Source organism: Pan troglodytes, chromosome 4 (genome assembly GCF_028858775.2).
Source record: "Pan troglodytes isolate AG18354 chromosome 4, NHGRI_mPanTro3-v2.0_pri, whole genome shotgun sequence".
NCBI lineage: Eukaryota > Metazoa > Chordata > Mammalia > Primates > Hominidae > Pan > Pan troglodytes.
The window spans coordinates 112,183,842-112,196,984 of record NC_072402.2 but is presented as its reverse complement, the minus strand read 5'-3'; the positions used below and the strand labels follow the sequence as shown (position 1 = coordinate 112,196,984).

The 13,143-nt window shown below is 37.3% G+C and overlaps 1 protein-coding gene and 1 long non-coding RNA gene across 8 annotated transcripts in view; one reads left to right on the top strand and one right to left on the bottom strand.

Moving 5' to 3' along the window:
• Window positions 1-13,143, bottom strand: part of KCNN2 (potassium calcium-activated channel subfamily N member 2) — a 442,874-nt gene that overhangs the window by 19,708 nt on the left and 410,023 nt on the right. For all 5 annotated transcript variants that reach the window (XM_063810585.1, XM_063810584.1, XM_517882.9 and 2 more), the window contains one exon: window positions 3,316-3,426. In XM_063810585.1, coding sequence (XP_063666655.1) covers window positions 3,316-3,426 — 111 coding nt within the window. The remainder of the gene's footprint in view (window positions 1-3,315; window positions 3,427-13,143) is intronic.
• Window positions 1-13,143, top strand: part of LOC107974810 (uncharacterized) — a 220,717-nt gene that overhangs the window by 191,475 nt on the left and 16,099 nt on the right. The window contains exons 7-9 of one of the 3 annotated variants that reach the window (XR_010156974.1): window positions 1,983-2,172; window positions 6,655-6,704; window positions 10,468-10,695. This is a non-coding gene — a long non-coding RNA (uncharacterized LOC107974810). Of the gene's footprint in view, window positions 1-1,982; window positions 2,173-6,654; window positions 6,705-10,467; window positions 10,696-13,143 lie in introns of those variants that run through there. The other 2 variants (XR_001717844.4, XR_008548060.2) reach the window with 2 other exon arrangements.

Below are 13,143 nucleotides of genomic sequence, written 5' to 3'. Positions count from 1 at the left end.
TTCTTCTAGTGTCATTTTAACATTTATATCTTTATTTAGTGACATCCTGGATGTCACTAAATGGATCTGTCGGCCAGGTGCGGTGGCTCACGCCTGTAATCCCAGCACTTTGGGAGGCTAAGGCAGGCGGATCACCTGAGGTCGGGAGTTCCAGACCAGCCTGACCAACATGCAGAAACCCCCATCTCCACGAAAAATACAAAAAATTAGCTGGGCATGGTAGTGCATGCCTGTAATCCCACCTATTTGGGGGGCTGAGGCAGGAGAATCACTTGAATCCAGGAGGTGGAGGTTGCGCCACTGTACTGCAGCCTGGGCAACAAGAGCAAAACTCCGTCTCCAAAAAAAAAATGGATCTGTCAGCAAGCCTACTAGAGTATATTTCTCAGACCTATAAGAGACTCCGGTCTCAAGAAATACTGCAAAGTAGTTCTACTTTTAAAAAGTAGTAATGAAATAACAGAATTATTAAAGCATGATTAGTATTATATAAAATGTAAAATTTGAAACCAGAACAGTACTTAATGAAAAAGCTTTCAACAGGCAATAAGTTGACAATTCAGGCAACGTTATCCAAAGGAAGTTTAAAGTATACAAGAACTTACAACAAAAAAGCTGTAGCATCATCAGAAAACTCTGTCAGTTTGGGAAGATGCTTTTCATTCATAAAAACTGAAGGAGGGTCACCAAAATCCATAGATCTAGATCCTGGATCCATAGTTCTCTAAAGGGGCCTCTGACTGGACTTTAGGGGACCCATGAGCACAAGCACACGTGCATTTTTCTGCCAAGCAGGAAGCATCTGAGATTTCATCTGATTTTCTGAGTGGTCAGTACTGGAAAAGCTTAAAATCTTTGGACTACTCGAACATGATTCTTCAGCTCTTGATCCTTAACAGTTAACATAGCATGACAACCATATTTAGTATACAGTATATTTTTTATATGTTATTCCAAAAAAGGAAATTACAATATATTCAGTACACTCAGTATCTTTTAAGAGAGACTGTCCTTTCTAAGATGTCAAATCCTTGTGGAACAGCACATTAAAAGGTGGTTCTCTCCTGCAGGTGATTTTGTCTCTTGAGGGATTTCTGGTTGTCACAAGTTGGGGGTAGTGCTACTGGCATCTAGTGTGTAGAAGTCAAGTATGGTGAGAAACATCCAGAACACACAGGACAGTCCCACATGAAAAAGAATTATTCAGCCAAAAAAGTCACGAGTGCCAAGGTTGAGAGGCCCTGGAATACAGCAACTACACTATAAAACCAACTTGGAATGTCTCCCAAATGAAACTGGTTGACCTTGGCGAACTTCATAAAAAAATTTTTATCAAAGGTGGTAGATGGCAGTGTGATACTGTAAATTTTGTACTCAAAGTCTTTGTCTTTTCTAACTCTTTGTCTTTTCTAACTCTTAAAATGTTTTAATAATTAAGATATGGAATATCAATATTCCAAAGTAATGTTTAGAGAAATTATATGCTTCCTTCTTAAGATGAAATTAAAATCTGCTTATGAAACATGGAGAAGTCTGCCCAAACATGCTAACTTGGCTTTCTTATTTGTGATTCTGTCACTTTTTTTTTTTCTGTTAAGATTTACAGGCAAACATATGGGCGACATGGTATTTTAAGGTATTTTTCTGCCTAATATCTTAAGTGTGGCATTAACTTAATTTCTGAGGAAATGTATAATCTTCATGGTAAAATAATATGGATTACAAGGGTCTTAATGCAAGTGTTCTTTTGAATATTATAAAACTTGTGACTCTTAAACACAAATTGTCCCAGCATAGAGCCCTGAAAGGACCAAACATGCACATGATGAAATACACAAAACATCTGCTCCAATTTATGGATTAGATGTAGTCTAATCTCATATGCACATATTTTTATCTCTAGTAGATCTTTAAAAAGTAAAAGAAACCCAAGCCTTTATTCAGCTCCTCATTGACCTTTTTCCCTGCACACTCTCATACAGGGATGATCACAAGTTTTGAGAACAAATTTAGGAGTTTGAAGAAAATGAGAGTAAATCATGGAGAGTAGAAGACATTCCAAAGTGGTAAATGTAGGCTGAAAATGTAGCATCTGAACCTGGGAGGCTCTGATCATCTACTATAAACGTGGACCTACTAACTGCAATGAAGTATCACAGGACTGTCTGATAGGTAACACTTAGCATGAGCAGGCAATAGCAATTCATGTTTTCATTTCCTAAGTATAATCTATATAAATATATATTTGCATTAAAATGACTGGCCTGTTAGGAAGTATCAACCAAATTAAACAAGATTACTTTTAAATATACAACCAAAATCAAGAGTGAGTGAAAACACTGGAAGTTGGAACTATGCTTGAAATATCTATTGATTCATTTATGGGTAAAGTTACCAAGTTGACAATGTATTTTGTTATTTCAGTGACAGCCTGATTGCATTCCACATTGAGCAGTAGTTACACAGCAAGATGACTCTACTATAAAATACTTTTTTGACTTTGGCATTTGTCTCAAGTGACTATCAAGAAAGGCTAAAAATTTAGTCTAATAAAAACCTTTCTCTTCTTGCAGTTTTCTACCTGGATGTGGTGACTTTGAGCAAGTTACCTAACCCCTTTGTGTCTTAGTTTCCACATTTATAAAATGGCCAGAATAATAGCACTTCCCTCATAACGCTGTTATGAGGATGAAGTGAGTTTATACACATGGCACACTTGGAACAGTGCCTGGCACAGAAAGTGCTCTTAAACATTGTGATTACTGTTTTCTTCTGCTAATAATTGGACAGCGATTGCCCAACTGGATGGTATACTATTTTTAACATCTCTTTTATGGCCTGTAAGTCAAGGAAAGAGCCTGTTTCTGGCCCTATCTTGGGCTTCTAAAAGTTAGTGGTGGTTTCTTTTGTCTTTGCAACCCTGTCTTGAGAACAGTGACTTGATCTTAGAAGTTCAGTAAAACATTTTCAATCACGTTTCCATCAAATTACTATTTTACATTAATAGTATTTTCCTTCCTACTCAATCCAAGAATTGGTCTCATATACTATACTGAAATCTAAACAAGTAGGCATACCTAACATTTATGTGACTCGTCTTTATCCAAATACCAAGACTGCCCAATTACTTCCTAACTGACCTCAAGGTAGAAAGAGTCTATTCTCAAAATGTGATAAAATGGAAGTGATTCCAAGAATGCCTATACTTTCAAACCAAGTCATTTCAGCTTCGGATGTCAAAATAAAAACCATATTTCCTAACACTGAAAAAATCACAATAATATTCTCTTTGAAGATATATGGATAGTAACTTACTCTTTTAGTCAGCTGAGTATCCATCATGAAATTGTGCACGTGTTTTTCTGCTTTGGTAAGTTCTAGCTTCCTTGCCACTACAGCTACCACCAGGGCTGTGCAACCAGCACCCTGAAAACAAGGAGAGAAGAGAAACCCAAAGCATTACTACTTTCTGTCTCAGACACATTAGAAAATGTTTTGCATCAAATGCAAAAGTTTCTCAGGATTAAAAACATTGTCTTCAATAAGTATTACAGAAAATGTGTGATCAACAAATGTAAGCAATGTGCCTTAAACTGGGATTAAAAATTTAGTTTACATATTTTAAGAACAAAAGCATATTTGGAAAAAACATTTCCATTCTAAGAAATAAATGGCCTAAAAGCAACTTGGTGAATTTTTGGAGACTTTTTAAAAAACAGAGCAAGTCAGTTATATACCTATAATTATAAAAGGAAGAAATAACAAATGAGTAGATTAGCATAAATGTATATGGGGTAGAAATAAGGATTTTTCCATACAGAATAAACCTCTAATCTTAAGATGAGATCAGCAGGCCTTCAAGGTGATCAACTGCAATGCACCAGGAATAAAAACAATAAATTATCTCAGCATATACACAGCTTCAGTGTTCCACACACACAAGAGGAAGCATAACAGGAAGATCACAGTGATCTTAACCTGGGCAACAGAGATAGATGAAGTACTGAACGTAAGGGGTAACCATTATACCATTTTACAGGTTTACTAACATGACACTAGGAAAGGCACGGGTCATCTTCATTTTGAAAAAACCAACAGTGTTCCTTTTTGAATTACAGACCATTGTTCTGATCTCTTGAAAAAGAGACTCTGTGTGGTACTCTAAGAATTATAGTCCTCCCGCTCCGTGATCAAGGTGTACTCATTCCAAGTTGTGACGGTCTTCTTTGCTGAAAGACGAGCAACTACTTGCTGGGGCACCGATTGGAGGGTCCAGGCAAGGTCAAGGTGCTGCAGCCAATTCATCAGTCCTGGGCACAGCCAACCTCCCAGCAGGGAAGGGGGCATGTGAGGAACTACCTCAGGGGTCTGTGAAAGGGAAGTCACACCTCCAGATAGAATCTCAACCCTGAGAGGACCACAGAACCATAGACATTGCCCAGCTAGTCTCAACAAACAGATAACAATGTAAATGGCAGGGCACAGGCAGAGTCCGCCAGACAGAGGCACAGAAAGTAGATGTGATTTAGCTATTCAGTTATAGACCAAAGAATCCATCTTTGGGCTTACTCAATGAGTTGCTGCAACAAATCTGGCAGGAGGGACACGACTGAGGAGAAAAGGAGAAAATAAATACACGACCTGATCATTATGATCATGGAAACATTGCCACAATGATGAGCCAATACTGCTTTAATATATTTCCAGAGGGCTTAAATAGCCTGTTCCATCTAGTTCTATGAAGAAATCAGTATCCTCAGAAAGAAAGTGCTACTGATCACATGATCAGAGAAAGAGGTTGCCAAGTATTTAGACATTCTGATTTAGCCCTCTGATTTTAGAGATGAGACAACTAAAGCAGAGTAAATGATTATTCAGTTATAAACCTTGATTAGCATTGATATTTTTCCTACTCTTTACTTCATCTCATAATATCTATATCTATAGGATCACATACAGTTGAATCTCTATATCCATGGGTTCCGTATACATGAATTCAACTGGATTGAAAATATTTCAGTAAAAAAATGGATGGCTGCACCTGTACTGAACATTATAGACCGTTTTCTTTTGTAATTATTCTTTAAACAATAACAATACTGTTTAGCAACTATTTGCAGAGCATTTATATTGTATTAAGTATTATAAGTAATCTAGAGATTAAAGTACACAGGAGGATGTACCTAGGTTACATGCAAGTAATACACTATTTTATAAAGGACTTGAGCATCCGTGAATTTTGGTATTCATGGCAGGAAGTGGGGTTCTGGAACTGAACCCCCATGGATACTAAGGGATGACTGTATGTTCTTATTTGTGATTATTCCATAGCCATAATGCATTACGAAGCACTGTATTTCAAAGCAAGACAGGAAATTCAAATTCACCTATTTTATATGATAAAGTATGAATGTCTAAAAATCAAGCAATATGGTTATCAAAATAATCAACATTGTCCCTATTGTGTAACTGGTATAACTTTTAAATTGGTAGTTTTTAACCTTGACTATAGAATCACTTGGAGAGTTTGTAAAAATCCTAGTGCTGAGAGCTGTGTGCCTCACAGCAAATCTTCATCGCCAGGGATAAAACCCAGGTGTCTGAAATTTTTTAAAAGCTCTCCAGGTGATCCCAAGGTATAGTCACTGCTCTAGATAAAGGAGGATATGCAGTGACTATGACAAACTCCATAAACCTATTAAAACAAGAGGGTCAAAATTCTTATAAGAGTCATTTGACTGACTTATGAAGACATGATAAACAAGGAACGTAAAGGCAGAGGGTGTGATGTTATTTTGATATTTTGTGCCATATGCAGACAATGAAAGCGAGGTATTTTAGATCTGGGTACTAATGAAAGAAAAGAATGGCCTTTGGAAGCATCTCTACCCATTTTACTGACTTTCAAACATCTACCATGAAGTCTAAAGAGTTCTAGCAGGCTGATGAAACCAAATCAGTGACCACCTATGATAACCACCATAAAGCTACCTGCTGTATGGTATAGCGTATGCTCGACAAACACAGGCTAGCCTTTTGTAGATATGCTCCTAGGTACTACTCCTCAATCACTGGGTTCTACAGGAACTTGGTGGTTCAGGGCAGCAATGATTCTTTAATAAGCAGAGGTCATAAAAACCTGAGGAGTTCCTAACTACTGCAGAGACAGCTATGAGAGGGTAGTTGGCATAAAAAGTTGAATATTGTTCTCCCCTGGCAGGTGGCCTCTGCTGAGATCTTTCTGGAAAGAAATCAAAATCCTAACAGGAGTGGAAAATCACTGGAATCAAGAGCCTTGGAAAGTGGATTTTTATTTGTGTTTATTCTCAGGCTCCATTCTTTTCTGCTACTGGCCCATTTCTCACCGGGTGTCATCTAAGACATGCATTAAAAATGAGTACCTCTGTTGCAAAGTGGAAAAGAAATTAATCCAATCATTTAGTAATTATCAAAACTATTATCTATATACCTCACTCCATTATCCTAACTCTATTCCTTTAAGTTATACCTCCAGAGCCACTTAGAAACCTTTTTGTTCAAATACAAACCCCTTAACTGTTTATTTTAGTGAAGAAAACCATAAACTTATACTTCCCTAGATTAATAAATCATAAGAGAATCTGATGAAAGTAACCTTTATTTTTTAATTTTTAGAGTTATGCAAGATGAAGCTGGCTCACTTCCGAAAGCTTTCTAGGTTCAAGGTAAATTCCTGCCAACATATTCATGGTTATAGTAATTTAAGTAATGGCATAATATTATTGTCCACCCAGTGTCTATTTCCAGGACGATTCCGTTTCATAAAGTGAATAAGAATGGAAATAAGTACGATTTTACAACATTTTCTCCAAAGCTTGTCACCACCACAATCGATGTAGAAACAGTTGGGACTAACATATGTTACTCTCTGAAATTAAGATCCCTGTATGCATTTAACAAGATGAGTCATATTCCTTTCACCAAAGTCAGAAAATGTATCCTGGTTACTTTTCTCTCATTTCATTTATCTTCTTAGAAAAAACTTAAGCAAAATCACTAACCTGTCACTTCAAGATGCTTGGGCATTTAAAAACAAAATGAAGAAAATACAGTGTATTTAGGAAGTCAATATACTAAAAGCAAAGGTTCAGGTTTCCCTTGGCTTGTTTATCATCTTTCCTTCTAACAGAGAAGACGTTGAAAGAGAGAAAAAGGGATAAGTTAAGGGGGGCAGAGGGAGAAGGACTTTGCTTTAGAAAAGGTAAGTAATGACAAGTGTTGTTAACGTTTACTACCCTAAGCCAAGCCAGATCAAACTGAACAGACAAATGACAATTAGTTACTATTACCTATGTACCTCTAGGGAAATCCCAACACGTGGATAGTCTTAGATGCTGCCAAGTTAAAATTAAAATGTAGTGTTTTTCTCCACTGTATTCTTCTCCATTATAGCACAGAAACTGTAAGCCATGTTGAGCCCTTGGATGTAAAAGTTCAGGTATCCCATAGTTCAGGTATCCCATTTCCCTCAAAAGCATGTATCACATAATATTTGAAAAATTAAAATGTGACACATTTTTGCCCTAAATCATCTACTTATGCTGATCCTGCAAATACTTCCAAGAATCATTTTGAAAAACCATTTTGGGATCAAGCTTTAATAACAAGGATGCAAGCCTATGAAAAAGAGAAATTCCTTCATATAGCACACTGTGGAAAGGTTTTGATTATTTCAACTGTGAAAAAGACATCTTCAAAAGATTCAACATAATAATGAAATTTATACTTTTTAAACAAATTCCAGAATTTTTACTGCTACAGAGAATGGCTCTGATAAAAAACACTAATGTTCAAAATATTCTAGGCTTAAAGTATCCTCCTGTGGGATTTATAATAGCTCCTCAAAGTTCAAAATTCAGTTTGACAGCCAGTTTATTAGACTAAACAGACGATTAGCCTATAATTAAAATTTATCAAAATAGTTAACTTGAAAAAAATCATGCTTTTATGTAAAAATAAAACAAACAGCTTTAAGATCTTTCACAAATCAGCTTGCCCTGCAAAAGGAAGGTAAAACAAATACTTGAACACATTGCCTGTTTTTCTGTCCCTGGGGCTGACTGACTCAATGTGCTAGAACCATAAAAACATTTTTACTATACTTGACTGACATCAATAATTATTCTTTCATAAAAATATGTGAAACAATCAATTCTGGCAAACAACATTTTATAAAGCACTCTGCTTTAATATTATATCCCATTGGAGTTTTACAAGGTTTCCTCAGGTCATGAAAATAAATAAGTTTCAAGGAAGTTTTGAAGACAAATTCTATCAAAAATGCCCTCTAAGTGTCTTCAAATACAAGTTGATATTTGCTACTAAGGGTGGAGGTCAATTTCAAATGTCGTCATTGTAAGAAAAGAGGGGAGAGTGTGTGGTGTTTGAGCCCAGTTATTAAGCCTGGGCCTGGGCAACCCGAGCCTCCTTTATAGTGATTTGCTTGTTCAGCTCATTCTTCTACTTTTAGGGTCAGAAAGAAGGAAGTACCTCATAAAACTGGTCATCAACAATGAATCATCCCTCGGTTTAAATCTCCTGATTAGCAACAGTGCCAGTGTGAGTGCAGGTACTTCAGAGATAGGAAGGGCAGCTCTGCCAATTAAAAGTGCTGATAGTTTAGAAAAATTGGGTGAAATTGTGGAGTCCATGAGCTGTGTGCTAAAAGGTCACAACAACTTCCAGCTATACTTTCCTGTACCCGGAAGATGGCAGCTGTCATATTTAAGAAATGTTTTTGCAATCCACTTATGAAATTTCTTGGTGGGAAGTGAAGGTCCTCAAGAAAGGACATTGGTGGGGAATTTAGCCTTATGACTGAAAAGGCCCATCTCCTCCAGCTGCTCTGCACAAAATAGAAACTATTGTATGTAAGAACTTAAAGATATACTCTCTTCACTGGGGCTTTGTCTGATGAGATTCAGTGAACACACCAGAAAGAACCAAAAAGCAAGCAATACAAAAGTTAAAACCTCTTCAAAATTAAACACCCAATGTCAAATTGTGTAAGACATTTTTAAAAATCCTTGAGTGTTTTGCACATTCTCAAACATTCAACACTAAGGAATGGCTTCAGATCAGTTTTGCAGGATTTCTATGTCTCACTGGCGGGGGAAAACAAATCCTCAAATGGAAACAGAGAGTGTTACAGGAAGAGGAGTATAATCAGACCTTAGGTTTCGCATTCTTTCATACCAATCACTTCTTTTTTATGAGCGCTAGCTAATTCGTGCTGTTTTGGAACACCCTCTTAGCGACTTAACAGGGTAGTGTTATTGCTCTTCAGGATGCAAACTGTTTAACTGACAACTAATGGAGTCACCATGTGATGTTAAATTAAGATTTCCTCGGCACAGGGCAAATTTAACGTGGAAAGGATTATTATCAAATCTTAAGGAAAAGGCAAGGCTGTGTAAAGGCTTCTGTCCTGAACTGACTTGTTTTTTTGCTCCTTGAAGAAAATTTTAAAATTTAATTAGCGTAGTGATTTTCAAATTGCTATGAACTGCGAAAGCTTTACGCATTGCTTTTGTTTACATAGAATTACTAGTGGGATGGAAGAAACCTAAATCACTGATATCTGAAGTGTCCTCAGTTTTGTTGAGGGAGTCATGCGAGATGTTGTCAAAGTCTAGTGGTTTATAAATGACTATTAGAGAACCATTTATTGAATAACAACCTGCATCCCTAGGAATGAACAGATATTACTCGATATTTAAAGATAATTAAACCAAAAAATCCAGTCATCCATACTCTAGTCAAAAGGCCACCAAGAGTCACTGTAATTTTACAGAAATAGAGAAGCAAAAAGAACAAATGAGCAACCTTAATTCTAGTATAAGATGAAAGATACCCTTACCCACAAGGCTATTTTTCACTCTTGAAACAATCATATATATTCATAGTTGTGGGAGAATTCATAGCTTTCAGGATGTGTTTTATATATATATATATATATATGTATATATATATATATATATATTTCTAGGAAGATAAAATAACTTTGTAAACGCTAAGTAAAACAATTACTTTATTGGAAAATTGGAGACATTGAGAAACTAGCTGGTGCTGTCCAAAAGCTGATAGACACTGTGATCTAACCATATTACTTGCCTACCATCTTCAACCAAAAGTACAAAGCTACTCAGAAATCATCCCATTGTTTATCATGACCTTTACAATAGTAAACCCTCAGGTCCTCAGTACTTCCTCAAATAGCAGAAGGGTAGAAGAATAAAAAGAGAAAATAAGTAATTACAACCATAATGGTTTTCTCTTGAAGGGTAGTGAGTGGTTTTCTTTTATTTCTTCTATTAGGCAATCTCATGACTTATTTTATAAAAATATTAATAATAAGAGATCTTGGTCTCTTAAGCTTTAATTCCCATATTGGTCTTGGTAATGAAGAAATTTCTACATTCTCCATAGGAGTGTCTAGGTCACTTTCATCCATATGCTCTTGATCCCTAAGGAGCTGATGTAAGATGTAATCAACTGCCAGAAGTGAATCCCAGGAAGACTGCCCTGTAGCCTGACTCCATGGGAATCTGCTTAGTCTAGAAGAAGAGATAATCCAACTCTACAAAGCATCTCAAATATGTTACTCAAATATTAGTGAATTTCTCTGTATGCAAGTAAACCAATTTTGATCAAGTCAATTAGGAAATGAGTCTGATCCTTATGAAGGAGAGGGAATGGAGCTCCTCAGCCTAAGAATAGAGGGACTCTTTTACCATAAGCTTAAGGGCTGGAACGAAGTCACCATAAATTCCATTACATATAACATTTTTGTGTTCACATATATTTAATGGTACTATAACCTCTCTCTCTTTTTTTTTTTTTTTTTTTTGAGATGATGGAGTTTCACTCTTGTTGCCCAGGCTAGAGTGCCATGGCGCAATCTCGGCTCACTGCAACCTCCGCCTCCCACGTTCAAGAGATTCTCCTGCCTCAGCCTCCTGAATAGCTGGCATTATAGGCATGTGCCACCACACCTGGCTAATTCTGTATTTTTAGTAGAGAGGGGGTTTCTCCATGTTGGTCAGGCTGGTCTCGAACTCCCAACCTCAGGTGATCCACCTGCCTCGGCCTCCCAAAGTGTTGGGATTACAGGCGTGAGACACAGTGCCAGGCCATAACCTCTCTTTTTTAAGCAAAGTAAGATCAGTAGTGAAACCTGAGCAAGAGGCAGTTCAAGAAGGTAAATAAAAGATTTGTACTATCTGATGAGACTTTGAAGGAACAGTTTTTGAGGAACAAGAAAATATCAAGGAACGATAAACATTTTGTAAAGCCCAGGCAAGGTTAACCTCAAATTTGGCTCAGATTCCATGGCAAATAAGCCTGTGCACATGACCCTTGAGTCACACCTGATTGGAGAATAAAAGAGGGTACCATCTTGACAAAAAGTAACACTAAGGAAGTTGTTTCTAAGAAGCACTAGGGGAAAGACTCTGCAATTACTAGTTTTTATAAATAGCATCATTTATATCCCTTGTGGACTTGTTATGGGCCTCCTAAAAATACATCTATGCAAATTACATTTCCCAAAGCATTATACCACATAATAAAATGCTATTATTTGAGGAAAAAAGGGGAAGTGATCCAATAGTAAACAGATAATGCAGCATGCCGTTTTTTTTAAAGTTCACTATAATTAAAACTATTATTTTTCTTTTAAAAGCAAATAATGTTAAATTATGCCCCCAAATTATATTTTCTACAATTGGGACTTGAAATGGCCATCTTGTTACTACTGGGACATTAAAATTGACCCTGGATTCTTATTTTCAAAGTTAGCTGCCTTATCCCAGTTGAACACTACCGAGGGGGAGAAGGATGTTGCCTGTCTATGCCAAGGGCACGCTCTCCTTCCACTTAGCTGTGACTCTTGGAGCAGTCTTCCCAGGCAGCTTCTGCAAAGGTGCGCACCCTCCACTGGCCACCACTCAGAGGCCCTCAAATGACAACCCTCCGCTCTCTCCTACCAGCCTGTGAGTGAATACAGTTAGAGGTGTTGAACAGGGTACCTGATTTCAGAAATTCTGACAATTTGGAACCTGCAGTACTCGTTCACATCCTCATGTAGACAGAAACCACACAAGGATCAAGATGACACTCTTTGCTGTAAGCAAACTTTAAAAAGTAGGTAAAGAATGCAGACAAGCCTAGGTCATTGAAAACTGTGCATCAACAATTTGAAACTACCTCTGGCTTAAATATTTAGAAGTTCATACCACATTATAATCACAGCTTGCTAGCCTCCCATTTCCTATACCTAAAAAACAAATGGAGCAAAAAAGTGGTCCTGGCTAGTCATGTGTGGAGGGGCAAAAAAGATGTCTGAGCCTATGAGGCATGCCAGAAGAACGATGGCATGTCAGTAGCAGACCTTTCCCAAGTGCTCCACAAGACGTGGCCTCCTGTCCCTGCCTCATGCCAGGCCGCTCTCCCCTTTTGCTCTGTGTACTCCTGGCCCAGTGACCTGGCTCCAATGTACTGAGCTCCTTCTTGCCTCATTGCCTTCAAATAAACCATTTCCTCTTCCTGGAATGCTCTCCCTACTTCCCTTCCTGGGTATGGACCCTTCTCACTTCAGCGTAAAAATCAATTTTCTAGTGATGATTTCTCTGAGTAGATCCCATCCCTCTCCCCCAGGCCCAAAACAGGTCAGAAGCTTTACTAGTTCACAAATATAATGAACCATTATTTATTATTTTTAAAATGCAAGTCTTCCCTTGTAAGCTCCATGAAGGCAGGGCAGTAAGTTTCTATCTTCTTTTGATGTATTCCTAGTACCTAGGCCAGTGTCTGGCACTCAACAAACATTTGTTAAAACAAAGAAAAATAAATATTATAATTAATATATCTTCTACCCTTCAACACATTTCAAGATAGTTATTATGGGCCATGTTTTACAATTTACTCAAATTTGCACAGCTAGTAGGAGATGGGAGGACACAGTCTTAAAGGACTTCCTGATTCCGAAGCCAAAGCTCCAAGATCAAATTAGTTTATCAAATTAGTGCATGCCCCACAAGGGGCAATCGAACAGCTCTACCTCTTCAACAGAATTTCATGCTGAGAAGAATTAAGATGAAAACT